At 61.0% G+C, this 27,985-nt stretch overlaps 1 protein-coding gene across 3 annotated transcripts; it reads right to left on the bottom strand.

The window, feature by feature from the left end:
- Nucleotides 1-320: 320 nt before the first annotated feature.
- On the bottom strand, nucleotides 321-26,307 carry FLNA (filamin A). 3 transcript variants are annotated; one of them, XM_063084298.1, is made up of 48 exons: nucleotides 26,221-26,307; nucleotides 22,545-23,033; nucleotides 19,187-19,435; nucleotides 18,986-19,083; nucleotides 18,738-18,885; nucleotides 18,102-18,220; nucleotides 17,932-18,009; nucleotides 17,677-17,839; nucleotides 17,395-17,595; nucleotides 16,709-16,846; nucleotides 16,501-16,624; nucleotides 16,173-16,309; nucleotides 15,859-16,052; nucleotides 15,506-15,619; nucleotides 15,271-15,414; nucleotides 14,352-14,475; nucleotides 14,109-14,269; nucleotides 13,933-14,023; nucleotides 13,675-13,844; nucleotides 13,294-13,411; nucleotides 12,894-13,156; nucleotides 12,021-12,618; nucleotides 11,752-11,925; nucleotides 11,507-11,669; nucleotides 11,254-11,414; nucleotides 10,991-11,161; nucleotides 10,560-10,683; nucleotides 10,313-10,469; nucleotides 9,517-9,706; nucleotides 9,335-9,358; nucleotides 6,850-7,097; nucleotides 6,643-6,738; nucleotides 6,386-6,488; nucleotides 6,164-6,304; nucleotides 5,918-6,046; nucleotides 5,545-5,718; nucleotides 5,285-5,446; nucleotides 4,991-5,194; nucleotides 4,762-4,914; nucleotides 4,523-4,645; nucleotides 4,152-4,418; nucleotides 3,858-3,995; nucleotides 3,472-3,587; nucleotides 2,803-2,935; nucleotides 1,839-2,015; nucleotides 1,457-1,675; nucleotides 1,170-1,373; nucleotides 321-824 (listed from the first exon to the last, which is right to left on the bottom strand). In XM_063084298.1, exons 2-48 carry the CDS (start codon nucleotides 22,915-22,917, stop codon nucleotides 637-639), a joined length of 7,944 nt encoding a protein of 2,647 aa, XP_062940368.1. In that variant the 5' UTR covers nucleotides 22,918-23,033; nucleotides 26,221-26,307; the 3' UTR covers nucleotides 321-636. The 3 variants fall into 3 exon arrangements, with proteins under 3 accessions (XP_062940368.1, XP_062940370.1, XP_062940369.1); XM_063084300.1 differs by having other exon boundaries at nucleotides 12,021-12,372; XM_063084299.1 differs by lacking the exon at nucleotides 9,335-9,358.
- Between the last annotated feature and the right edge of the window lie 1,678 nt (nucleotides 26,308-27,985).

Raw genomic sequence — 27,985 nt, 5'->3', positions numbered from 1 at the left:
GACCCAAGGTGCCTGGGAAGATAGCTGGGACTTGCTGTGATTTCAAGGACTGCTTAGACGGCTCCTGATTATCTGGTCACCTCCACCAGGGAGCCTTCCTAAGCCCACCCTACCTAGTAATGTGCCTTCCTGCCCTGCACTTTGTCTCCTGCACCCTGGCATGAACCCAGGGAAGGTGAGAGGAAGCAAGTGTGGAAATGTGGGGGGGTGGAGCCCCTGGGCGTTGGGGGTGCTGGGCCCACAGTTTGGATCTACCCTACTGGCACCCTTGCCAGGTTGGCCTTGACCCATCCCACCTCCCCAAGAAAGCTACAGCCATCCACAGGAGAATGGAAGCAAAACTTTATTCCTCTTGGCTGGGGAAGAAGAGAACGAGCAGATGGTTGTGCACAGGACCCCCACCCCTCACCCTTCCTGGAACCAAAGAAGACAGGTGGCGCCACCAAATGGCTTCCTCTGCCCAAGTGAAAGCCGAGAGGCCAGAGGCTGGCCAGGGCAGGCAGGTGAGCGCAGCACGGGGCAGGGGTGGCTGCAGTGACGGGGTGGCCAGGGCTGAAGGGGGGGGCTGCTGGGGTAGGGGGGCAGGTGTGGGGCACTTCTCGTCATGGGAGCTGCCGGCTGGCATGGGCAGCAGTGTCAGGGCACCATGACGCGGTAGGGGCTGCCTGGGATATGCTCGTCACCCCACTTGACCACCAGCGTGTACTCCCCCTTGTCCTTGAGCAGGTAGGAGACACTGTACAGCCGGCTGCCCACGTGCTTCACTAGGATCTCCTCACAGGGTGTCCTCGGACCATGGACCCCCACCAGCAGCATATTGTTGCCTGATGCAGGAAATGGCCTCAGTCACAGGCCCCAGCCCCATTCCTTCAGCTGTGACTGTGCTGATCCCTCCTCCCCATCCCGCATCCTCCTCTCCCTGTTCTGGGGGTGACAGCCTTTCCTAAAGATCTGCCAGTACCCTCCCCCTACCCAGGCCAGCCCAAGAAACTCCAGCTCCTCCCAGGCATTTTCTCGAGGGATAGAAGAGATGGGAGGGAAGCCCAGGTGGGAGGCCCAGAGTAACAGCCACACCCCAAGGCGGTTCCCACTCCTTGCAGATGCTGGCCATGCAGTTATTTCTGGCCTTGTCTTTCTGGAAGGCTGGGGCAGGGGTGTGGGCTGCTCACCTGCTTTGCTGCAGTCTACTGTGAAGCTGCTCTTCTGGCCTGCATAGGCCTTGCTCAGGCCCAGGCCCTTGGCCACCACCTTGCTGGCATCAGCAAGACCTGGGCCTGGGGTCCCATGCTGGGGGACACCAGCAGCCTTGGTCAGAGAGTCCACAAACACTGATGACGTCTCATGGAGGCTGTGGTTGCTGACAAGACGGGGGCCTGCGGGGTAGAGTGGGTGTGGCTAAGAGGTGGCTGGAGTGCCAGGCATTGGGCAGGAACCAGCAGCCTGACCGTAGGCTCACCTGTGACTTTGGCCTTGAAAGGGCTGCCCCCAATGTGGTAGGGGCCACCATACTTGATGGAGATGAGGTAGCTGCCAGGTGCCATGGGGGTATAGGTGACACGGTAGCCCTCAGGGCACTCCTGGCAATCCATCTTCACCTTGGAGGGGCCATCAATGGTCACCGACAGGGCGCCAGCTCCCGCGTTGCTCGTGTTCACGATAAACTCAGCTGGGCTCCCTGGGAGCATGGGAGGTCAGGCAGAGCCAGCCTAGCCTGCCTCCCTGTCCTCAGTCACCCAGGGCAGGCTTATCACCTCCATGTGCCTCCTGTTGTCATCAAGAGCCTGGAGGGGGGAACCTAGCAGCTGCATCCACACCCAGAGCTGCACCCACAGACCTACCTGTGACACCGCCTTCCAGACCTGCTCCATAGGCGGACACCAAGCCTGGGTCCCCTCCATGCCCAGGCTCCCCAACTCGGATCTTGAAGGGGCTTCCAGGGATGTGGGTGCCGTTGAACTTGACATCAATCAGGTAGATGCCATTCTCCCGGGGGATGAAGCGCACAGCATACTTATCTGAGGACCAGAAGGGCACACTATGGGCCTGCGATCGCTCCTCTGTAGCCAGCAAATGGCATCTGTGAGGAACAGCCTTGGCCTTGGCCCTGGCCTTCCCCATTTCCCTCTCCAGCCAGCCCGAGCTCAGCAGCTCCATGGGGCTCTCTGCTTCTTCCAGGGTTGTGCTAGGAACTCATACCCTGCAGCACAGACCTCTGAAGTCTGCGGGCTGAAGCTTTAGACACCCAAGCGGCCTGCTCTTGAAGCTCATTTGGACTGAAATCTTTTGCAAGCAAAACATTCGTCTCACTGCCTCCTTAGAAACATTACCATGAATACCATATCCCCTGCATGTTTACTGGGGCTCAGAGAAAGGTGGGGGCTTGCTTCAGGTCACCCAGCTGGGAAGGGACAGGACTAGGCTGTGAAACTAGTGAAATTAAGCCTATCAGCTCCTACCCACCAGTGCTGCTCCAGGCTTATCTGCAAACGCCACGCCCCTGGCTAAAGGGCTGGACAGCCCCGTGGCTGCACTTTGGGTCTACCTCCAGGGTTTGCTACGTACTGCTTGCAGAGGACCTTCCTAGGAGCTGTGGCTGGCAAGCCAGATCCCCAAGGCTTGGGTCACTAGTCAGGTAAGGGTTGCTTGGCTGTGGGGGCCCACGTGTTGGCTGCTTACACAATCTGTACCTTCCTTTCATACTCAGCCTGCTTCCAGCCAGCTGGGCAGACCCTGGAGTGGCCTGCTGCCCTTAGTAGGGCCAGGACAAGATGGCTGGGTGGCCGGGCAGGGACAGAGCCTCACCTTGGTCAATCTCTGTGACATAGCACTCCTCCAGGGCTCCGGAGGGGCTGTGCACCTTGGCATCGATCGCCCCCTTGGCCCCGTTCAGGCTGACTGCAAAAGAGGCTGGCTGGTTGACCTTTAGCCCTGACTCCTAGAAGCATAGATGTGGTTAGATGGGGTGGCTGGGGCCAAGACAAGGGAAGAGGTCAGGGCCCCAGAAGCAGGAGGCCCGTGAGGCTGCACTTACCCATCTGGCATCCAACTTGGTTTAAAGAGGGAGAGCCATTGATTTGTGAGGGGCAGCAAGCCACAGGCACACACCCCCAGCACCCCACCCCATGCCCTGCAGTCACACACACATCCAGGCGGCAGGAAGGGAGGGCGGCCCACCCTGTGGGCAGCACCCAGCCCTGACAGGCTGTCCCTCTTTAAACCTCAGCCCTGGTGCTCAAAGGGCACAGGCTTCTGTTCAAAGCCTTTAGACCTGAGACACGAGAAAAACTCCACGTGGTGGGCAGGGTGCTTCCTGCCGACCCCAAGTGTGGGCTGCACCCAGCCAGAGCAGAGGCCTGACGCCGAGCCGGCCGGGCAGGTCACTCGACACAGGGCCGAGGTCTGCTCTTCACGGTGGCTCTGGTCTGGCCGGGCCCAGGAGCCCCAGACGGGCGGTTTCTCTCGGTGCCTCACCTGAAGACTAGAAACAGTAAGGCGGCGGGCGTCACCAGACGGAGAAGCCACAGGCACCACGAAGGGGCTGTCAGGAATGTGCTCCTCATTGAACTTGACTGAGACCTCGTAGTCACCTGGGAAGGGAGAACACAAGTCTGTGCTGGGCCATGCTGGGTGTACCACATACCCCCAAGGGCCAGCATGCAGAGGGCACACTGGCAGCCTCTAACTGCTCAGCCTTCTCAATTCATAAGCGTTTGGGCCTCCCACCTCCCATGAACAGCTTGGGTGGCCCTAGGACCACAAGGGGGAGGGTGGGAGCCAGGTGGGGCTGTCTATGCAGCCCCAGGAGCCAATCCCACACTCGAGCCCCACCTCCACCAAACGCAGCCAGGTCCCAGTACCTGGCTCCTGGACCACATAAGCCACACCACAGGAGCCATCCTTGCGGTCTTCAAAGGAGATTTCAGCCTTGCTGGGGCCCTCGACAGCAATGGCTAGGCCCCCGGCACCAGCTTCCCTGGTCCAAATACTGAATTCGGCTGTGGGAGAGCAGTACATCCTCATCGAGGGTTGCTCCTCTGCCCTGGGTCCCCTCCAAGCATGGCCAAGATCGACCATCTGCCAGTTTGTTCCTCCACCCTCCCTACCCTGGGCCCGCCCAGGAGAGCAAGAGCTCAGTGGGCAAGCAGGCCTACCTGGCACTCCAGCTTCAGCCCTCTCCAGGCCAGGGCCTCCAGCACGGACCTTGTGGGCTCCCCCTTCCCCTAGAGGCCCCACAGTGAACTGGAAGGGGCTCCCGGGCACGTGCTGGCCCTTGTACTTGACGCTGACCGTGTGCGTGCCCATCTCAGCAGGCACAAAGCGGATGCAATAGGTATGGTTCTCCCCTTCCACGATCTCAGCCTCATGGCTCTTGCCCGATGGGCTGGTCACCTGGGCTGTCATGTCCTGGATGCTAATTTCTGCAGGTGGGGGATGGCCTGGTGAGCAGGAGTCCTGGGGCCTGCCCCCCTGCTTGGGGCTGTCTGAGCCCCAGGACCCCTCTGTGGCTCCCTGCAGCCCTTACCAGGAATCTTTAGGCTGAGGTCACAGTGACTGCCAACGTTGGCCACTGAAGGGGCCCGTCGCCTGCGCGTGATGCTCTCTTTCACCCGGCCCTCACCTGTTACCTTCACGGAGAAGGGGCTGCCTGCAGGAAGAAAGCGCAGCCCACACCCCACATGGGTTACACGCTGCAGGTGGGCCTTGGGGTGCGACAAGGAGGGCTGCCAAGTGGCAGGGGAGGCATGTGATGGCAGTGCTCACCAGGCACGTGCTGGTCAGCAAACTTGATGTTGATGATGTAGTTCCCAGGTTCTGTGGGGCAGTAGGTGACCCTGCATGTGCCATCCTCCAGGTCCTCTGTGTTGATGTCCACCTTGCTGGGGCCCTCAATAGACAGGCTCAGCCCACCATAGCCTGGCGGATAGACACCCCTGAGCCAAGGTGCCAAGCACAGGAGTCCCAGCCCAGCTGGCAGCCTGCCACCGCCTACCTGCATCTCGGGTGTCAATGATAAACTCTGCTGGCTCAAAGGTGTGGCCTTCGTGGAGGCCTTGGCCTGAGACCCGAACGCGGCTGGCATCCCCGATCTCTGACTGGCTGATCACCACCGGGATGGGGCTGCTGGCTACGTGCTGGCCGTTCTTCTTCACGTGCACCAGGTGCTCCCCTGTCTCCTTGGGCACGAACGAAATCCCTAGGCACAGGACAGGGTCATAAGCAGGGAAGTTGTGGGCCCCAGAGCCTCCCTCCTTTCCAGAAACCCCTCGCCCCCTTGGCCTCTTACCCACATGACCGTTACGTAGCCGCTTCAGCAGACAGGGCTCCTCCCGGCCTGAGGGTGGCACCACGGTAGCCGTCAACAGGCTGAGGTCTGTCTCTGAGATGTTGATGGGGATGTCAGCAGCAGAGCCCACCTTCAGGTGGGACATACGCATCGAGTCATCACCTGGTGTGGGGGACAGGGGGTCCATCACTGTGCGCCCAGCCACAGAGGCCATGCCCACTCTGCCGCCTGCTTCTGTCACTGCTCCTGGTGCCACCCACCTGTGACCCTGGCAGTGAAGGGGCTGCCTGGGATGTGCTGCTCGTTGTACTTGACTAGGATGCTATAGTCACCAGGTAGCACAGGCAGGTAGGAGACGCTGCACGTCCCATCCTGGTTGTCAGTGCAGCTGATTTCTGCTTTAGATGGACCCTCGATGGCCAGCGACAAACCCCCTGGAGAGAGTCGTGTGTGAGGGTGGGAACTGTGCCTCGGGACACGCCGCTAGGCTTGCACTGATAAGGAGGCCCAACAGCCAAGCAGAGGCCAGGGTGGCAGGGGGAGCCCCCTTCGGAGAATGGCTTCCGAGCCCAGCCCTTGGCCAGGTGAGGGCATCTTAGCACACAGCGGGTCAACACTAGAGCTGTCACTCACCCTCTCCTGCATCCTTGGTGTTGACAGTGAAGGTGGCAGGCTTGTTGACCACTCCGTGGGTGAGGCCGGGCCCATAGGCAGTGACGTGGCCACAGTTGACATAATCCACATAGAACTGCAGGGGGCTTCCTGAGGGAGGAAGACGAGCCACATGGAATGGCAGCCATGTGCCCCCCTCCCACCTTTCTCTCTTCTGTGAGGTGGTGGCGAGGTGGGGCGGGGTGAGCGGAGACAGGGCAGACCCACCTGGAATGTGCATGTTGTCATAGCGGATGTCCATCTCGTGCAAGCCTGCCTCGCTGGGCGCATAGCGCACGGTCACAGTGCCATCCTTGTTGTCAGTGATGGTGGGCTGTGCCACCTTGCCTGAGGGCATCCGAACCTCCCCTGCAGGGCAGTGAGATGGAGGTAAGGGCAGGCCTACCCTGGTCTCCTTGGCTCCCGAACTCCTCCTCAGTCTCCACTCACCAGTGATCTCGCCCTTCTTGATGGTGAAGGGGATGACCAGATCAAAGGGCCTCAGGCTGGTCACATCCAGCCCATTGACGCCCACCAGGGGCCTCTCCGGAGCCTGCAATGGAGAGAGAGGGCCCGGGTGAGGGGCTGTGGGAGATCTGGTTCCCTCCACACTCATGGTAGAACAGGGCCTCACGGAATACCCAGCAAGGCAGCCCCAAGTGTCCCCTTGGGCTGGGCAAGCCAGGAGGAGGTGGGTCAGGTCATACCCAGGTCTGCTGGCCACCCTGGGCATAGGTGTACTGTGGGGCCAGCTGCTGAGGCCGTAATGGGGGCTGCGCCGTGGGCTGGTCACCAGCCAGAGCCTGTGGGGCAAAGCAAGAGAACTGGAGATGCTGTCGTCATAAGAGGGGCTTGGCGCAAAAAGCCAGAACCTGTCTCACCCCCCTGCCCACCCACCCCTGGCCCCTCCTCACTGTCACTTGGAAGGGGCTGTTGGGCACGTGCTCGCCACCAAAGCGCACGCAGATGACATATTTGCCCGGTTGGGGGGCTGTGTAGAAGATGTCAAAGGTGCCATCCTCATTCTCCACCACGTCCACGTCCACCTCTGAGCCGTCAGGGGTGCACACGGTGCAGGTCACCTTGCCTTTGCCTGCCGCCTTCGTGTCCACAGTGATCACTGTCTCTTCCCCAATCTGGATGGTGGGGCCAATGCCAGCACCTGGTGGGGGTGGGTGGGTTCCCAAAAGGGAGCCAGCATGTGAGCTGGAGGCTCTGGCTGCTCCCATCCACCTGCTGCCCACTTAGGCCTCTTACTGCCACCACCAAGCACAGCCAGGCCTCCCGTCCACCCCCAAGCTGGGACGGTGAGTGGTTTCTCAGAAGGCAGGAAGGGTTCTCCTGACCACCTCAAGCCCCTCTGTGGAAGAGGCCCGACAGAGGCCCAACAGGTGGCACCCAGGTGCCTGGGAGTAAAGGGAAGGGCCCATCCTGGCACAAGCGTTTACTGCCACCTCCCTGGCCACCTCAGCCTCAGCCGGTGCCACGCCCCGCACTAACAAGCGCCAGCACTGAGGTTGGACGCACAGTTGCCTGCACCCCACGGCTGGCCCCGGACCCCAGTGCTGTGTGTGGACGCGGTGAGGCAGAGTCTTGCTGCAGCGTGGGGGGATGTGACACTCGCCTCCCTGCCCCCCAGGCCTGAAGGTGAAAGGAGTTCCTGACAACTGAGAACGCTCACTCAACCGGAGGCTCGCGGGGACAGGCAGCCTGGGGCAGGCAGGAGCAGGGAAGCAGGGACGCAGCGGGGTTAGCACCGGAGCAGCGCAGCACAGCAGGCTTGGCAGAGCGATGGCAGCACCCAGGGCGACAGGGAACAGGAGGCCCAAGCCACAGCCACCACCACTGGGTTGCAAGGGCACAGCAGCTGAGCAGCCTCCAGGGCCCCAGAGTGCCCGAGGAAAGGGGAGGGACAGTGACGTTATGATCTGGGGATCAGCCGTGGAGGCTTGAGGGGATGTGGGCTGTGAGGCCTGGCAGCCAGAGTGCCCCCTGCAGCCTGGCCTCTTGCCATGGAAGCAGCTCGGAGCACCAAATCCACTTGAGGGCCTAGTAAAGGGTTGCTGGCCAGCTTGCCACCAAGTCCCATTATGGGCTAAGGGCTCTCACTGCGCAAGCAGCTCTCCTGAGTGCTACACCTGGCCGTCTGCTGCCCACGCTGCCCTCGGGGGCCTCATTCACGTCAGCCCCATGCAACCTAAATAGTGGCATGGGCCCCACCCTCACAGCTCCCCTTGACTCCTCCCTTTCCCCACCCGGCCCCCAGCCCATCAGCAGGTCCCAGCCACTCCATCCTCAAACATACCCCCAAGTTTGGCTGCCCCTGAAGCTCCATAGCCATCAGCCTGGCCCAAGCTACTCCTCTGGCTTGCCCAAAAGCGACTTCAGCTCCCCAGCTGGGCTCCCTGCCTCCATTCTGCACACAGTGGCCAGGGAAACTGAGGCCACTCCAAGTCTCATCTCCACCCTGTCACCCACAAGGCCCTGTGATCAGACCCCCCGCCCCCCAGCCTCCCCAGCCCCCTGCCCTGCACACACACACCTGTCATTGCAGATACCAAGGCCTGCTCTACAAAGCCATCTGGCCCCTGTCACAAGACCTTTGCCACCCTCTAACCCTCTCCCTGACTACCCAAGTGCCAGGCCTGTAGTGTTTGGAGGCGCTTGAGCAGTTGCAGCCTCTTATCAGCATCCCTGGGGTGTCCCTGGTTGGGGCAGGTAAACTTCCATGTCTGGTTGGGGACTACCTGAATAACGTCACTGCTGGGGGGATGCGGGGGGGGGGAGGGAAGGAAGGAGACAGGCCACAGAATGCACTTTGGGGCTCTGAGGCTGGGCCGGGCCCCGCCATGCTAGCCGCCAAGCAGTCGACCCTGGCGCTACTGCACTACCAGCCAGCCCCACCCGCTCATGCACCTCCCCCGGCCCGGGACACAGAGGCCCCTGGGAGGCAGGGATGGGGGTCTGTGGATCTGGCCAGGGCTGGAACTCCAACTGAGTGGGGGAGACCCATTGTCCCCTCAGCCCATGCAGGAGCCCTTGCAAGAAGGAAGGGCCTGCTGCCTGTCCCTGGGTGCCAGGATCCCCAGACCCCAAAGTCCCCAGTGGGGTGCCTCTCAAGATGCATCTCACCCCAAAGCTCTCAGCTGCAACCCGAGTTCTCAGATAGGGAAACAGAAGCCCAGAGAGGGGAAGGGCTGGAGCGTTCATGCTCAGCTCCGGAAGCCTCCCTGGGCCCTAACCCTCCAGCCCATAGCCTCGTCTTGCGCAGCCCCCCCCCCACTCTGTCTCTGCCTAGAGCTGCAGCTGGAACTCTCCTGGGAATTAGCATCGAAGAGGAAAGGAAGCTGCCCCTCTGGGCAGGAGGGGCATCGGGAGTGGCCCCAGCAAGCAGCTTACCTAGCCCGTGACCTCCGATTGACACTGAGGTGAAAGGGCAGAGAGCAAGGAGAAAGGTCAGGTGAGTCACTCAGGGGGGCGGCCCCCACTCCCACACGCTGCCCCAAGCAGCGAGCCCTTGCACACAGGCACACCCAAGCCCCGTGCCGAGCGCCACAGTGGCCGCTGGAGGGCTGGCTCACCTGTGACTGTGCACTTGCTGGCATCCCCAGTGGGCACGGCCCGGACCCGGTATGGGGAGAAGGGGATCTCATCACCGCCATACTTGATAAGGATGGTGTAGCGGCCCGTCACGTCCGGCACGTAGGCCACTGTATACGTGCCATCGTGATTGTCTTGGATGTGTGTTTTCTTGGGCTTGCCTTCAGGGTCCTGTGCAGCAGAGCACAGGGGGTGGTTGGCCCAAGCCTAGCCAGGCCCAGGCCTGCCTCAGGCCCTCCTGAGGGAGTACTGGAACACTGCTGCTACAGGGACAGCCTCTAGGCCTCTCAACTACCATGGCCCAAAACGGTTGCCCGCATCCAGCATTGTCCCTTACTTCCCATGGGCAGAATCCAGAACAGAAACCTAAAAACACCCAATGCTTCCCCAGATGACGAGGAGCAGGGCCAGGGAACCAGCACTAAAAGGAGCTCACCTGGAAGATCTCAGGGTCCTATCCTTATACCTGCCCCATGAAAATATTACAGGTGGAAGAAGAGTGGTGCTAAAGGCTTTGGTAATGTGCTCAAAATTAGCAGTGAGCAAGTGTGTGCCCGGGGAAGCTTGTGCCATCACCACCGTCCTAAGTTAGTCACAACCTTACCGAGCCAGAGGTGGGGCACCTACCCTTCCCTGCCCTCCCGAGGGAGACTAGAGACCAAGCCTGGCCTGCCTGCCCCACCTGTAGTCTCATACTGCGGCCGCCCAGGCCCAGCCCCATTGCCTCCCCTCCCCATGCCCAGAGCTGCAGTCCAGCGTGGGAAGCTGGGAGCTTACCGTGATCTGGACAGCCAGCAGGCCCTCCCCTGCGTCCTTTGCATCAATGGTGAACTCCACGGGCAGGCTGGCAGGCACACCAGTGGTATTGAGCCCAGGGCCGCTGGCCTTCACCTTGCTGGCATCATGTGTAGGCAGCACCTTAACCTTGAAGGGGCTGTGGGGCCGGGATGTCGTGAGCAGTCAAGAAAGGCTCTCGGCACCCAGCCTGGACCCCTCCCCACAGGCAGTGGGCCCTGCCTCTCACCTCCGGGGCACCTCTTCTTCCCCATACAGCACTGAGATGCTATATGGCCCTTCTCGGCTGGGCACATAGTTGACAGTCTGGGTGCCATCGGCATTGTCCACCACGTCCACTGGCTCCACCAGGCCTGGCCACAGTACCAGGGACAGAGCCTTAGCCAGCCCCCCTGGGCACCCACTCCCACCACACTGGATGGCTAGGGCTCAAACCCCAGGCCTAGACCTCACATCATCCTCACCTGCGTGTCCCCAGGAATAGCCCAAGCCCCTGTGGCACAAGGCACCAATCTGTCTGCACTACCTTGGCCTGGTGTCCCCACTGGCTCTGCTGTCACCTGGGGCCATTCCACCACCTACTCACACACCTGCCCAAGCAGCCATGTGCTGGGCTCTAGTCTCCTTCCCCATCCCCCTCGAGGGAGTATGAACACCTACCTTTGGGTCCCTGCACTTTGACCTGCAATGGGGCCACACCAGCCTTGCTTGTGTCCACCTGGAAGGACTGAGGGAGGTTGGCGCGGACCATGCCTGGGCTCAGTCCAGGCCCAGAGCACTTGACCTTGGATGCATCTGTCACATCATGCACAGGGACCTTGAAGGGACTGCCTGGGGGTTTGAAGCAGAGGGACGGTAGCTGCATAAGACAGAGTAGGGATGAATGGGCAGTCCCAGCCCCGCCCTGGCTGCCACCTCCCCACCTGGCACTTGGTGGCCGCCATAGGTGACGTTAAGGCTGTAGGTGCCGGCCTCATAGGGGATGTACTCTACCGAGCAGCTGCCATCCTTGTTATCCATGCAGGACATCTTGGCCTCAGAGGGGCCCTCTACAGCCAGGCCCAGGCCCCCCGTGCCGGCTCCCCTGATCCAAACAGACAGCTTGTCATTCCCTGGCCTGGTGTTCCCAGACCCATGGGCCGCCCTGCCATCCTGCCTCCCACGTGGCTCACTCACCTGGTCTCCACAGTGAACTTATTGGGCTTGTTGGTGGTGCCACTTTGAATACCTGGCCCATGGACACGCACCCGGGAGGGGTCACAGCCCTCAGTCACAGGTACCTGGAAAGGGCTGCTGGGCACAGGGCTGCCGTCATAGGTCACATCCACAGAGTGGAGTCCTGGAGGAGGGCAGGCCAGGTCAGGTGGAGCCAGAAGTCCCCACCCAATCCTGCCACCTGCCCAGGGGAGCCCGGCACGCACCTTCCTCATAAGGCGTGTACTCCACTTTGTATGTGCCATCACCACAGTCCTGCACGTAGGTCTCGGTCAGGTTGCCTGAAGGGTTGGCCACGCGGGCCTTGACATGGGGCCCTCCAGTCTGTGTCAGAGCCCGGGCATCCACATTGAACTCAGTGGTGGCCTCACGGAAGACACCTGCAGAGGGACACAGAGAAGAGGCAAGGGGCTCTAGGGACCCTGGCTCCCCGGCCCCCTGCCCCACCCTCATATCCCATCGTTGGGCACCTCACCTTGGCCCTCGATCCCAGGCCCATAGCACTGGACGCCTGAGGTGTCCACTGCAGGCTCCACCTGCAGCTTGCTGGGAAAGTTGGGCACAGGCTGGCCACCGTACTTGATGGTGACAGTGTAGGCCCCGGGGCAGAGAGGAATATAGGTGATGGTGTGTGTGCCGTCACCATGGTCTTGGATGTACACCTCGGCTGGCAGCCCCGCCTCAGAGCGGATCTCGATGGTCAGCTCTGCGTTGCCTGCACTTGAGCAGTCCACTTGGAACTGACCCACCTCACCAGCAGTGGCCCGCTCCAGCCCAGGGCCCGAGCACTTGACTTTGGATGCATCAAAGCAGGGAACCACGTGGGCCTTGAACGGGGAGCCAGGGATGTGGGTGTCAGCAAAGAGGATGTTGATGTTGTAGTCTCCGGGTTCGGTGGGCACGTAGGACACAGAGCATGTGCCATCCCCGTTGTCCAAGCACTCAAGCTGCGCCTCGCAGGGACCCTCCACTGTCAGGCCCAGGCCGCCTGTGCCGGCACCCTTGGTGTCGATGGTGAAGCGGGCGGGGGAGCCTGCACTGCCCCCCTGCAGCCCTGGCCCAAATGCCTTCACCTGAGGGACAGGAGGGTCAGGAGCCGAGGCCCCACTACCTCCCTGACCCCAGACCTCCAGCTCAGACCTTCCACCTACCTCCTTTTGCCCTGGCTTCCCAACCCCACCAAACAGGGACACAAGCTGGCCTGGGCTGCCTACCTGCTAGGCCATCCATCAGTCACAAGGACAAAAGAGAGAGAGGGTGGGGCCAGTCTGAAGAAGATGGAGTGCCCTCTGGGCCCTCAGAGAAGCACAGGGGTTTCTACCCTTAGGGCTCCCCACATCCCAATTACCTTGTTAGGCTTGGTGGGGGTCACAGCTTCCAGAGGAAAGGGGCTGCCAGGCACGGGCACACCGTCATAGGTCACCTCCACCTCGTAGGGCCCCTCCTCTCGGGGCACAAAGCGCACCACACTGTTGTCTGCCCCCAGGCCTGGCTCCACCTTGCAGGGCACTACTGTGCCCGAGGGGCCCACAATCTTGGACGCTACTTTGCCTTGGCCACCGGCACCCTTTGACTTGACTGTGAACTCCTGGTCTTTGCCAACATCCACCTCTGTCCAGATGATACAATGATAAACGGAGAAAGGGGGAGAACGGTGAAACCCAGCTCAGACAGCCCCTGGGGCAACTCAGATGTGTATGTGATGGGGGGGGTCCTCAGTGACCATGACAAAGGCCCCAACTACTTACTCTCTCCCAGACCAGACACCTTGATCTTGCTGAGGTCCAGGCTTGGAGACACTCCCACTGAGAAAGGGCTCTTGGGGATAGGATCCCCTCCATAAGTGACATTGACGCCTATTGGGCCCTGGGAGGGGTACAGAAAGGCAGGGATCATGGGTCAGGACCGTAGTCTCCCTGGCCTGCAGCTTCCCCACTTGGGCAGGGGGGTTCAGATACCAGCTTTGCTCCCTAACCCCCTCCAGGACTCCATGACTGCTCTCTCCCAGGTGAGAAATGAGAGTGGGCAGGAAGCCCCTTGGAGCTGCCCACCTGGCCCACCACACGAGCAGGCCCATGACTCAGTGTCTGTAGTGGACGGATGTGGCTGCAGGGGATCAAGATAGCTACCTGCTGCACAGGAGTGTACTTGACCGTGTATGTGTTATCATGGTGATCGATGACGTCCACATCTCGCACCGCATCCCCCTTGGCCAGCCCTGAGAACTGGACGTCCAGCTTGCCTTTGCCAGCTGCTTTGGCATTGACCGTGAAGTGGGTGGGTTTGCCAAGCTCAACACCTGAGGAGACACAGTGACCACGTAGGGGCACCTTGCCCTAACCCCGCCTTTGATGCCCCCCTACTTCCCACAGGGTACTTGTCCTCACCGGTACGACTGAGGCCAGGGCCCTCGGCCTTCACCTTGCTGGCATCATGGGAGGGTTCCACCTTGACCCGAATGGGGCTGGTAGGTGTGGCCTGCAGGTAGTGGGAGGAGAAGGGCTAAGAGGAGAGCAGCACCCAACCCCCAGTAGACTTAGGGGCCAGGAGCAGCAGCACCCACCTGGTCAGCAAAGAGGACCATGATGGTGTAGCTGCCAGCTCCACGGGGTGTGTACTTGACTGTGAAGGTGTCGTTGTCATTACGAATAATGTCAAAGTCAATGTCGGCCTCAGCAGGGCCCACCACGCCAGGGGCACACTTGATGCCGATGCTGACATCCCCTACAGCAGAAGAAGGAGTGGAGGCTGGGACCTGGCAGGGACACCCCACCTACCTGCCTTCCTACCCACAGCCAGGCCTTACCCTGGCCAGCCTCCGTGCAGTCCACAGTGAAGTAGGTGGGCTCGTGGGCCTTGAGCCCTGTCTTGGCCACTCCTGGGCCATATACCTTGACCTTGTTTGGGTGGCTGCCGGCTCCCACATTCACCTATAGACACAGGGGCAAGTGCAAGGGCATGACCAGTGAGTGAGGCCTCCCAGGGCAGCGTGGGCAGCAGACAGCCAGGTCTAGCACTCAGGAGAGCTGCTTGCGCAAGAGCCCTCAGCCCATAAGGGGACTTGGTGCAGCCACCTTGGGAAGAAGAGTCTGGCAGTTCCTCAAACAATTAAACATAGACTGACCATATGGTGACACTGCAATTCCACTCCTAGGTACCCACCCAAGAGAAATGAAAACATACATCCACACAAATGCTTGCACCAAAATGTTCCCAGCAGCACTGTTCACCATAGACCAAAGGTGAAAACATCCTAAATGACCATAAAAGTGTGTACGGACAAACCGAATATGGTCTGTCTATACAATGGAATGTTATTCAGCTGCCAATATAAATGAAGTACTGATCTACGCTACAGCACAAATAAACCTTGAAACCATTGTGCCGGCTGAAAGAAGCCAGACACAAAAGGGTACGTGATGCAGGATTCCTCTATATAACATGCCTAGAACAGGCAAATCCATAAACAGAAAGCAGATTAGTGACTGCCAGGGGCCGGGGGAGGGGAGTTGGAAGGGTGGGCAGTTTCTTTCTGGAATGATAAAAATGTCCTAAACTTAGATTGTAGCGATGGTTGCACAACTCTGTGAATGTACTAAAACTCACTGACTTATCTACTTTAAATGGGTGAATCATCCGCTATGCGACTTTCTCTCATTAGAATGTTATGAAAACAAAGCAGGGCTCTAGAGAGATGAGCTAAAGGCCAGGGAGGGCTGGCTTACCCGGAAGGGGCTGTTGGGGATGCTGACACCTCCCCAGGACACCATAGCCGTGTGCTTCACTGGCTTCCTGGGCACATAGGAGCAGCTGTAAGTGCCATTGCCATTGTCCTTGACTGACGCTTCCACAGGGCAGCCCTCGTTGTCCTGCAAGGCAGGCAGGAACAGGCAGCCTGATGGTCAGTGCCCATGCCTGGATGCCCGCCTGCCCTGGCCCCAACATGGGTGGGCACCGCACCTGGACTTGGACCCGGAGAGGGGCCTTCCCACCAAGCTTGGCATCCACCGTGAACTCCGCCGGCTTGTTGACAGCCACGCCTGTCTTCTCCAATCCAGGCCCTCGTGCCTTCACCTGGTAGGAGAGCACTCAGATCTCAGGGGGCCCAGCCTAGGCCACCAAAGCCACAAATGAGGCAGGACATCCAGGGACACAGGCAGGGCAGGCAGGCGAACACTTGCTGGGGATACCAGCCCAGGGCCTGGGTCTAGGCCCCCAAGCCTGACCAACAGGAAGGGGCCGTGCCCACTCCCACCCGGCCCCCAGGCAGAAGCAGAGAGCCCAGACTCGGGCCAGCACTGTGTGCTCTTTACCCTGTCCGGGTGGAAGTCCTGGGGTGCATCACGGATGTCGGCCATGAAGGGGCTGAGGCGGATGTCCTCACTGTTGCACAGCACGTGAACTGCGTACTCACCAGCCTCCTGGGGCCAGTAGCGGACATCACAGGAGCCATCACCCTTGTCGTCACACTCGATTTTGGCCTGCGATGGGCCTTCCACTGAGAAGCCTGACAACAGCCACCAGTCCCATCAGTGCCCTGGAGCCTCAGTGCCCTGAGTGGGCTGCCCTTGTTGGCCTCTGTCCCGAGATCCCTGCGCCCCCCCCCCCCCCACAGCCTCCAACCTACCCAGGGTGCCCACATCGTCCCCAATGGCCTCCACCACAAAGTCTGCGGACTTGCCAACGACGCCGCCCTCCAGCCCGGGGCCCCAGGCCCGCACCTTCTGATTGCCACATTCAGTGCCCACCTTCACCTCGAAGGGACTGTGAACAAGAGAACGACACAGGGGAGCGCTGAGGAGCACTACCCTGCAGGTAAGCCAGCCTGGGCCTGGCTGCTGCAGGCCAGGCAGGAAGGGCCTGTTGGGCCCCTCACCATCAGATGGGGAGACACAGGAGGGAGGACACAGAGTGTGCCAACAGCAAAGCAGGAGGAGAAAGGCCCGGGACCTCACCTGCGCCCGATATTCTGGCCGCCCCAAGTGATGGTGACAATGTACGTGCCGGGGACCGTGGGGTAGTACTCGAAGCCGTACACACCATCCCCCAGGTCCTTCTGCTTCACACGCTCCTCACCCTCTGCCAAGACAAGGAGGGCCTCAGGCCTGCCCATTACTGGCTCTGGGGACTGCTGCCACCCACCTTAGCCCCACACCAACTTACTGGGGCCCTTCACGGTGACTTTCAGCTCGCCACTGCCAGCGCCCTTTGTGTACACCTTGAAGTCAGCCGTCTCCTTGACCCGCACACCCTTGGGCTGGAGGCCCCGGCCAACGGCCCGGCAGGCGCCTGGGTTACAAGCTGCGGGCAGAGGGGCCCGCTGAGCCACTGGGAGCTGGTGCTGGGCGACCCCCTCCCTTGCCTCCCACAGGGCCAGGCTGTCAGGATCGGAGGGTCCCTGAGAGCTTGGCCTGACAGTCTGGCAAGGGGCATGCAAGAAAGAACTGGAATGGACCGTGACCCCAGGACCTGCAGCCCTGGCCAGGACGTGGCAGGCCTCCTCCCACCTGCGACACCAGCCCTTAGACCCCCGCCCAGCCCTCCCCTCCAAGAGGAAGACGGATCCAAGTACCATTGACCCTGTGGGCAGAGCAGAGAGCAGCAGGTTTCTAGACAGCTGGAGCGAGCTCTTCCGAAGGTGGAAGCATGGAGAGGAGAGAGGGAGAGGGAGAGGGCGAGCAGAGCAGGAGGAAGAAGGGCCCAGCAGGGCAGGAAAGACAGGTGTGCCCAGCAGTGGAAGTTCAGGGCGCCCAGGCGGTGCTGGAGCACGACAGGCCCCAGTGGGCTTCCCCTCCCGAGGGAGGCCCAGGCTGTGGTGCCACAGCGGGGGTGGCCAGGGCCGGGCCTACCTTGACCAACAGTGACAGTGTATGGGCTGCGAGGGATGGGCACCCCAGCAAAGGTGACATGCACCATGTGGACGCCCTCCATGGTGGGCTGGTAGCTGCAGCGATATGTGCTGTCACCACGGGCCTCCAGCTGAGGCTCCACTGTGCCCTTCTGTCCTGCAGGGTCCTGGATCACGACCTCCACCTCACCCGTGCCAGCTCCTGCCAGGAGGCACCAGCTCAGCCCCCAGGCCCCAGCAATGCCCTCCCCCAAACCACCAGGCCTCAGCAGCCTCCCCTCACCTGCTGTGAAGATCTCAAAGTAGGTGGTCTTGTTGGCAATGTTGCCACTGGGCTCCAGGCCGGGACCTTGGGCAGTCACTTTGCTGGCATCACCCTGTGACTTGTCCACGTACACCTCAAAGGGGCTTTTGGCAATATGCTGGCCAGCAAAGAGCACAGTGACCTGTTCCCAGGAGGGGCAGGGCATGAGGGCAGGGTCAGTGCCCTCCAGCCACTGCCTGTGGCCACCAGCTTCCCCACTGGCCGAGGGCTCACCTTATGAGTCCCTGTCACCTCGGGGACGTACCAGACAGAGAAGGTACGGTTCTTGTCGTTATTGGCAGTCACCTTTGCCTGTGGTGAGAAGGAGCCCATGACACTTTGCTAAGAATGGCCCCTCCAAAAGGGGGCACTGCAGGGCCCTCCCCTGCTAGTTGTGTCCCTACCTCCTCCTGGTGTCCAGCTGGATCCTCCACATACACCAGCACCTCCCCCTGACCCGCACTTCTGGTCTCTACGGTGAACTCTGCCCGCTTCTTCACCATATTGCCTGTGGGTTCGATGCCTGCCAAGAAGGGTGGGCAAGCTGTAGGCTGTCCTCATCCCCGACGCTAAGGCAAGTGGCAGTGGCCCTGGCCCTTCTGCAGTACCAGGGACACTGCACTTGAGCCCCAGGCTCTCTGAGGGCTCAGTGCCTCCTTTCCACTGGCAGGCACGTTCTAAACTGGGCAAGTTAGTTCCACGTAAACCCTGGCACACTGAGCCTGGCCTTGAGGCCCAGCTGTGCTCTTGCTGCTGGGACAGGCCCGTGCCTGTCTTCTGGAACGCTCAGGTTTGCTGCACTGGCGTCGTTGCCCAACCCTTTGCCTGGGCCCTTGCTCCCACGTGGTTCCCTGATGGGGTTTCAGCTCCCTGTTGCTGGGACCTGGTTCGTCTCCATTTCCAGTCCAGCCCGCTGGGTCCCCCGGCCCTGTGCAGGCTTATGTGCTCCAAGACCCGCAGGGACCTCCACATTCCCAGAGGACACTGTCCCACGGGGAGAACATCAGTGCACAAGAGCATCCCCAGCTAGGCTCCCTCACCTGGCCCGTAGGCTCGGGCTTTCTTCGGGTTCAGTTTGGGCCGCAGGGGAGCCCCTGGCTTCAGCTTGGCCTTGGGGAACTGGGACAGGTAGGTCATGACAGAGTGCTCATCCACATTGGGGTCCACAATCTCCTCAGGGGTGATCACCTGTCATAGGCAGAAAACAAGAACCACTGGGCCTCCAAGCCTCTCCCCACTGTCAACATGGCCCCCAATAGCCTTGGGCTGGGCCAGGCAGGGGGCGTACCTGAGGGATGCCCAGCCAGTCATCAGCCTGCTGCATGGCTTCCCGGGCGTTGTTCACGGGCTTGCTGGCGTCCCAGGAGTCCCAGTCAGGACACAGGCCTGAGGTACAAGGAAGGCTGTGAGTCTGCGGGCTAAAGGGCCCCCTTGTAGGCCACCCACAGACGGACCCAGTCCAATCCCCCCAACCTCCATGTCCCCTCACCTGGGGCACAGCTATCAACAAGGGCGCCCAGGGCCCGGCCACTCTGCCAGTCCCGACTGAAGTTGGTGATGGGCAGCTGCGGCAGCTTGTTCTGGATCCAGCCCAGGAGCCTCTGCTTCGGTGTCTGCTTTTTGGCCTCCTCATCCTCCTCCTCATCCCACATGGGCATGGAGATGGAGTAGTGCAGAATTAGGGTCCAGATGAGGCCCAGGATCAGCTTCAGGTTCCCATCCACGATGGCCTTGCTGTCTGTGAGGCAAAGGAGTGGCCACGCCGGGCACACAGGGACTCACCTGGCATCCCTGCCCTTCCCCTCCCATGGCCTTGGGGGCGGGGCCCACAGATAGGGAGTCAAGCCACTCCTGGCAGTGTGGTTGGGGTCTGGCAGCGTGGGGTCCCAGGGAGGAGGACGGGGTGTGGATAGGGCCCTCTCTGCCCACTGCCCCTGTGGAGGTTTGGGGGTTGGGTTCAGAGGGGAAGGAGACTTCTGGGGGGGAGGAGAGACACCATAGACACACGATGACAATACAGTGCAATAAGGGGAACATGCCAGAAGCCCCGGGGCCCAGAGGAAGGACAGAAGACAGAACCAGCCTGCAGACAGGGCTAGGGGAGGCCTCAGGAGGAAAGCCCCCCTGCCAAAGGCAGCTCTGCAGCATGATGGGGATGAATGCTTTGCAGCTGCCGAAGCAGGGCCCTATGCCCATCTCCAGGGATCTCTGGGGAACCAGAGGAGTAGCCCAGCCCCAGTTGGCCTAGAAGCCAGCGCTCCTGACCTTTAGCTGGGCTGGGGCTGAGAAACGGGAAGACGGGGTGGCACAAGGTGGTTGAGAAATACAACTGCTGCTTCAAGGTGGGTGGGCGGGTGGGCAGTGTGAGGTAGAGGAAATGGAGGCGTTGGGTAAGGATGCTTTGAGTGAAGGGGTGTGAACCCCACCCATCCCCACTGAGCCAAGCTAGGCAGCAGGAGGTGGCTACAGGCCTGGGTGGGGGAGGGACCAGGAGCCCAAAGCAACCAGCTGTCAGGCTGCATGGCCCTGACTCCCAGTAGCCCATCAGCAACTGCTGGGGTGACAGGCAGAAATCACTGTGGGGGGACCCCTCGCCCAGCTGGAGGAGGAGGGGGGTGCTGGGTGAGCCTGAGTTGGCTGCTCAGGGTCCTGCTTTGAAGCTTGGGTGGCAAAGGCCTTGGGTGGGGTTCCCGGGTTCTGCTGCCTCAGCAGAGCCTGCTCAGCCACTGCCTACGCCTGCCCTACTTGCCATCTAACGGGTCCCTAGGCCTTGGGTGGCCACCATGCTCACCACAGGGGAAGTGGTTAGGGCGGGTACCCTGCACCCCTGTCACCATGGCAACCCCTCTGCACTCTGGGCCCCACCCAAGGCCACCTCTGGGTCTCAGCCTTCTCAAAGAGGAGTGACTCAGGGTGGGGCAGGCTTTCTCATCATTGGAAACCCTGCTGGCCTTCCCCCATAATCAGAGAAAATACTTCTCTGGTGAGAGTCAACCAGGGGAGCCAGGCCGTGAGAAGTGCATGGACACTATCAAAAGGGCCATCAATGGCAGGTGCCCTCCCAGGTCAGCGGGCAGTGCCTTGAGGATCAGCTGAGCTGCTCAAAGCAAGGCGGACTCCCTATTCCCAGACAGGTTGGTCCTGGCCCCAAGTGGCTGCCATTCACTGTCCCCAAGTGGCAGGAGGGAGGGTAGGACGGGGTGGTCAGAGAAAACTAAGGTAGTAAGGCCAACCGGGGCTTCCCACCAGGCCCCCACCCCAAGAGTCCTGGCTCCAGCACAAGGGCCTTCTGGAGGCCGGTGGCCCTCCGTGACCTGCACAGGATGACTCAAGGCCAGGCTCACTAGCCCTGATAGGTAAGGCTGGGCCCTCCCCCTGGTCCATATTAGGCCGACCTATGTCATCCCCATCCCCCTCCCGAAAGAGTGAGGGAAGGACCAGGGCCCAGGGCTGGGAGACTGTCTGGTTGGAAGGCCCCGCCCCATCCCACCCTCTTTCCCCAGCCCCGGGGCCAGCCGGCCCCCTCCCTCCCCTAATCATTGCTGCTTTCCAACATTTTTTTGCCTTATATGGCAAAGCTCTGGGAACTAGGCCTGCTCCAGCCAGCTCACAAGAAGGAGGGGAGAAGGGAGGAGGAAGGAGACCCCCCCAAAAGAGCTGGGGTGTGGCCCGCCTCCTCACATCCGGTTGCCCCCCCTCAGGACTCAGAGATGACTCAGCTTGGCTAGACTGAGGCTGGGACTGGGGGGTGGGCCTCTGCCTCAACTTGGCATTCCAAAGAAAGAACTTCTGCTCTTGCGACCTGCCTTCCCAGTGGCTGGGGGAACCCAGTCTTGGTCCCTTACTTTCTTGGGCTCAGCGTGGACCAGCATGGAACATTCCAGGGCCATAAGGGTAACTGGAAGGCCCCTTTCAAATCTGAAGAAAAAAAGGTTCATCACCCTTCTTCTATCCCTGTTCTATATTCCCCACAAGTCACCAGTTCTGGTGCCTGTCCCTGAGCAGCCCCTATCCTGAGAAAGGCCTGGGATGCTGCAGTAGGCCTGGTCAATGTCAGCCTCTTCGGTCCAGTAACAAGGACACTAGACTGGCAGAGAGCCTCGAGCACACTGGAGCACCTTCCAACCGACTCCTGCACTGTAGATGCAGAAAACCAGGGCCTACATGGAAGCAAGAGTTTGGCCCAAGATGAACAGCAAAATTGGTGTCTAAGTAGACTACAATCCAGGTCCTTACACTCGACCACGCCCAACTCACCTCCGGTGCAGTTTTCCTAGCTATATTTCTCTCTGGCCCCCAAGTTTCCCAGGGGAGATCTAATGGAGCCATCTCCAATGGGGGGCCCATCTTCCAGGGACAGAAGCAGCCGAGAGCCCTTAGAAAATGGGACTCACAAACTCCACTCCCCCACTTTAGGACCACGGGAGCGCCTGAAGGCCAAAAGTCCCTCTCTAAAGTTCTGTAGGGGGAGAGCCCGGGCTTCCCCCTCTTGGAGAATTGGGCATGGGGCGCAGGGCCAGTAGCCTGGCCAGTGCCGGCCCCCCCAAGCCCTCTCCCACGGCGGGCGCAGCGGTGGGGGCGCGGCCTGCGGAGGATGTGAGCTCAGCCTGGGCGCGGGCCAGCCGGGGCTCAGCGGGCGGGGGTGCGTAGCGGTTTGCACGCCCAGCCGGCCAGCATGCGCGCCTTTGTTCTCGAGGCCCGCGCTGAGCCGGGCGGCCTGGGGGCCCCAGGGGCTGCGCTGCGGCCCAGGAGGGGGGACTGGGAGGGGATGGCCAAGGGGAGGGATGAGAGGACGCGTGGAGCCCCCGCCCCCCCCCCCGGAGCCCCGTGGCAGTCCGCGCCCTCACCGATGGACACGAGCTTGATGCTCTCGCGGTCCAGGAACTCGAGCGCCACAGACACGTTCTCGAGCTGCATCTGGCGGAAGGTGGGCCGCTGATTGTGCTTGCGGTGCATCTTCTTCTGGCTGAGTACCTCGAGCAGCGCGATGAGCCGCAGCCCGTCACTCAGGTCCGTCTGCAGGTTGGCGATGCGCTTGCTCACGCACTTGAGGTGTTCGTTACACCAGCGCGTGAACGTGTTCTGCTGGATCTTCTTCCACGGTGCGTCCTCCGCCAAGTCCTTCTCGGTGGCCGGCATCTCGGCGTCCCGCGTGTCGGCGCCGCTGCCCGGAGCCGCGCCCGCCGCGCTCTGGCCCGCCCGGGAGTGGGAGCTACTCATTTTGAGGCGCGAGGAGCCGGGGGGGCGGTGCTGCAGCCTCAGCGAGGGGACGGCCCTTTAATTAAAGTCGCAGGCACCTCGGTGCGCGCCAGGCGAGGCACAGAGCGGAGGTTGCGCTGCGGAAAGAGCGAGCCCTTTAAATGCGGGCGGAGGGCGGAGCAGGGGGCGGGGCCCTGGTGGGGCGGGGCCGTACGGGTGGGGCTTCGGGGCCGCGCCCGCCCCGCCCCGCCCCGCCCCGCCCCGCCCCGCCCGTTGGAATGCTCCCACTGGCCCCCAGCTCCGGCTGAAGCGACCCGACCCCCGGGCTTTCGGGATGGTCGTTGGGCCCCGAAGAGGGCAGGAATGCGTCCAGGCCCCGCGACCTCGCGTCAGCACTGCAGGAGACGCGCCCCGGAGCGAGAAAATGCTGAGGAGTGTCTGGCGCAGGACCGCTTGGCCTCTAGCCGGCTCGCCTTACAAGGGACTTTCCTTCCCCAAGGCCCCTTCAAGGGATGCGGTGGCTCACGTCCCTGAGTCGCTTGGGCTCCGCCCCGTCCTTGTATCTCCCCGCCCCCCGCTATGGTTCCTCGTCCTCGGGCTCCAGAGCCTAGGGTTCCCCAGCCGCACGCCGGTCGGCCGCCCCGGCAGCAGCGGGAAGGGGCCCGATCGTAAGAGCGAACGAACCCCTGGAGAGCGCTAGCCCCGGCCCCGGGCCTGGCGCTGCTGCGAGCGCTTTGCGTGCCCAACGCCAAGAAAGCGGCTGCTGGGCAGGGCCCGGACACTACGCGGCCCCGCAGACCCCCTGCCCCAGGCCGGCCTTCCCAGCCTGCACGGCCCTCGCCTGCGCACCTGCGCCCTCCGCTTCCCACCGCCCCTCCCTCGCTCCACCCGGAGAAAATGGGGCACAGGGCCAGGAGGCCGCCCTCACTCCGGGAGCAAGCAGCTTTCGAAGGGGCCCGGGCGTGCCAATGGGCACGGGCAGAGGGCGCCATGTGACGTGTGCACACAGCATGTGCCCGCCTAGCCCACCACACTGTCCACTTTGGGCACTGAGGGGAGGCGAGTTGGGGGGAGGGTTCCTTTCCTGTCGGGATGGCCCCTGAGTCCAGCATCACCCAGGAGATGGCCATGCAGGGGGCACAGGGGAGTGGCCTTCCAGATCCAGAGGGGCCTGCTCAAGGGTTCCCATAAGGCTTGGCAGGCTCTGCGGGCATATGGGTCTGGGCGGGCTTTAGGTGCAGTGGCAGCCCAGGGGACTGAGGGGGGGGTGAAACAGAAGGTTGGCAAGGTTTGCTCAGTAGCATGGACTGTGTCCCCAGAGTAGTGGGGAGCTATTCACTGAAAATTAATTTTCTGCTAGATAACTCTGGAGATGGTGCTGAGACCAGCAAAGGCACAGGGGTAAGGGGATTGTTGGGGACACTCACTGCCACTCTTTTCAGTCAAAGAAAGCCAGCCTACCTATGGCTTCTTCCCCAGAGTGGATTCTCTCCCTCCCTGTCCTGTGTACCTTTCTTCTCCAGTTCTCCAGAATGTTCCCTTCTCTATGTCTTTTTTTCCAGAAAGGCAGGTCTCTGTCTCTACTGCTCGATTCTAGTAATAATTTATCTGCTAAAGACCAGTGGGAGAAGGAGGCCCTGGGTCAGCCAGACTGTCATGCCCAAATATGGTTGACTCTCCTGTAGCCTTGGGTGTCTGCATTACCCCTAGTGGGGCTGCGATCCTAGCTAGCATCTCCCCTGCCTCCCAGCACATTCACTTCGGGGCTGCCTGTAACCTCACTGGCTTTTCCTACCAGTTGTGGTGGTAGGGGGTCCAAATAGCATTTTCCAGTAATGAGGCCCACTCCCTGTATACCCTCCCCGCTCCTGGTCGCTTTCAGACACACCTGCACAAAATGCAGCACAGTGTCCGGGAGCTGAGGTGGAGGTGGGAGGGAGAGCTGTAAAGGGGGAACCCACAGAGATCCGTCCCTGTCAGGCCCCATTCAAGGTGGACTTGGAGTTGTCCCTCTGGTCGCCTTGCCACACTGGAGAGTAAGTTCCCAAGGAAGGAATTATATCAAGAATGGATTCTCTCTCCATTAAGTGCCATCCAACTGGGTCATCTGGGTTCATTCCTTAATCTTCAGGGGCAGGGAAACTTAGAGTAACTGACCAGTAGTCAGCTCCAGCAGAAAGGGGGACAGAAGTTGGGTGTCCTGGCTTCCAGCCCCAGGTTTTCCCTATTTAGGGGAAACAAGGAATGAGAGTGTAGAGGGTTCTTGTCACTAGGAGGACATAGTATCACCACCAGATGTCGCCCCATCTCAAAGCCCCCAGATTGGGTAGTCCCAGGAGCCAAAATCCAGTTCTTTCATATTTTCCCTTATTTGGAGTAGATTCTCGGATGTTAGACACACCCCGCCCACCTCCCCACCCCTGGCCCTCAGACCCCAGGCCAGGCCCTCCCACAGGCAGCTATGTCCCCTAACCCCGCGGCTGTTCAGCTGGGATCCCTAAGGAGCCCTTTCTAGGCTTTCGTAGCCAGGGGGCGCCAGGAGGGAAGGAAGCGACGGATTGTTGCTATTGAGAAGAGACCTGGGCTGACAAGGCAAGTCCAGGTGGGGCAGGTGAGGACACCCATTTCCCAAGCTCCCATCTTGACCGTGCAGCCTGGGGCACGTACAGATGGACCTGCCAGCAGACTTTACCTACTGTTCCTTGCCCGGGGTGGCGTGGGAACCTGGGAACGCTGCTGCTCACATCCTGGCTGGCAGTGAACATCCAGCTCAGAGCCAACTTGGGACAGGGCCTAGCTGGGGGATCTGGCCTGGCTACACTACCGCCACAGCTCCACGGCGTACAGCAGCCCTGGAACCAACTCTCCTGTGCCCAAAGCAGTTGGTGCTCTGTGGTCCTGCACCAGCAAGGGACCCACCATCCCCTCCCAAAGGGCACACTGGCAGCGAGGTGTCCTTTCAGGTGGCCACTCACCCTCAGCCCACACAAGGGCCTGGTCTCAGGGCCCTTTTTTTTCCCCAGAGACAGGCATGCAGTGGATGGTTCATGGGCATCCGTGCGTGGTCCTATCTCCTGACAAACGCTCAGACATCCTCTTTCCCTCAGCGACCCCCATAGCCTTGGGCACAGGCGTGGGTAAACTAGAGAAGGCAGACCCTGGACACCCAGACGCCAGGGGCGCCTCCATCGCACTCACGCGCCTCAGCTGCACCTGGCCTGAGCCTGGGCGCGCGCCGGCGCCTGCGTTCTCGGGCCTCTCCGCCCCCGGCCCTTGAGCCACGCCGCGACCACCCAGCGCTGAGCCGGGCCGCAGAGGCCTCACCTGTTGTCCCTGCGAGTGGCCGGCGACCGCGGGGTGGCGCCCAGCTTGCCTTCGCGCCCGCGCCAGGCGCCTCAGGGCTCCGCTGGCGTCCGCTGCGCGCCGCGCGCCTCCACGCGAATGGGCCACCGCCCGCCTTCTTGTTGGCCGCACCCCCGCCCCGCGCCCGCGCCCGCCCCGCGCCCGGCCCGGCCCGGCCTGGCGAGAAAGCCTTAATTGGTAAAATCGCCCAGGAGCCGGGGGCGGCGGGGGGGTCCGGGGGCACGCCATGAGCTCGGGCGCCCGGGCCTCCTGGCGACACCGCCCCCCGCGATGAGCTCACCGCCAGGCGAGGGCCGCCAGGCCCCGGGGGAGGGGAACCTCGCTTCCAGCGCCCGCGGGGTCTGTAGGGCCCACGTCTAGGCCAACCGCAACGACGCTGGACAGCTGGAAATGCCCAGCTCCAAGGCCACCTTCTCCAGGGAGCCACCCACAGCCATGGCCCCGTCTCTGCTCCAAGCCTGGGCTAGCCAAGCAAACAGATTCTGCCCCCTAGGGTGAGGGGCAACAGGCAGTTGCGGGTGTTCCACGCCTACCACGCACACTGTCCCAGTGGGGCTGGACTGCAGGGACCTGAGTTCTGGGATGAACAAGCGTTCTGGCTGCCACTGACTTGGCCCCTTCTGGGTGCCAGGCCTGGCCTGGAAGCAGGCAGCAGAGACGTACCAAAATTTCAGTAGCGTGAATAGGTGCAGTGGGGTGCAGTCAAAGAGCCAAGTGTCTGAGAACCTGGTAGGCACGGCCACACCCTGGCACTGCCAGGCTCCTCTTCCTCTTCTGTGTACCCATTTCCTGGTAGCTTCAGATTCAGCTCAAATGTCACTTCCTCTGGAAAAGCCACATAAAGCAGTGTCGTTTTAACATTTTGCTCACAACCCCCAATAAGAACTACGTTTTACATCCTGAGTTAACGCACACGCAGAGACGCATACACATAACAAACGTCTCACAAAACCAGACTTTCCCTTACTACCTGCAAAGTACTCTGATATTTTCTACTCTATTCTACTTTGTTAAAAAAGAAAGAAAAGGAGGGAGGAAGGAAGAAAGGAAGGGAAAAAGGAAGGAGGAAGGAAGAAAGAGGGAGGGAAGGAGTTTGGTCGCACCTGCTAATTTGGCAATCCACAGTTTAACACTAATGGCAACGTGCTGCTCACTCTCCAGGCCTGGCTGCATCCACTGGCGCCTCTGCTAGTTCTGCTGGCAATGACATTTCACACTTTGACTCACTATGGAAGCCTCCCAACAGCGCCGGGTCTTTGTCTTCTGCTGCTCCCTCCAGTGGGAATCCCCTGCTGGGGAGGCCAGTAGATCACCACTTGCTAGATGAGGGGCCTGAGCTCGGGCCCATGAGGGGGCTGTGCTGAGGTTCACAACCAAGGCTGTACTTTTTTTCTTTCTTTTTTTTTTTTTTTTTAAAGATGACCGGTAAGGGGATCTTAACCCTTGACTTGGTGTTGTCAGCACCACGCTCAGCCAGTGAGCGAACCGGTCCAAGGCTGTACTTTGAAGAGGGAAACCTATCTACCCCTAGGCATCACAATCCAAGGCAGGGGTACAATAGGAGCAGGGAGCCAAAAGAGGTGGTGGCTGCTTGGCTGAGTCTCAGGACCCCCACTGTATTTGAACCCTCTCTTTACACTACGGTCTCCTCCACCCTCCACACACTCTCTAAACACAAACAGTTCTTTGTCTCTACTCCTTCCAGGTCTGGGGGGAACAAAGGTTT

The sequence above is a fragment of the Cynocephalus volans genome, chromosome X (genome assembly GCF_027409185.1).
Source record: "Cynocephalus volans isolate mCynVol1 chromosome X, mCynVol1.pri, whole genome shotgun sequence".
Classification (NCBI taxonomy): Eukaryota; Metazoa; Chordata; class Mammalia; order Dermoptera; family Cynocephalidae; genus Cynocephalus; species Cynocephalus volans.
This window is presented reverse-complemented; position numbering and strand designations above follow the sequence as displayed.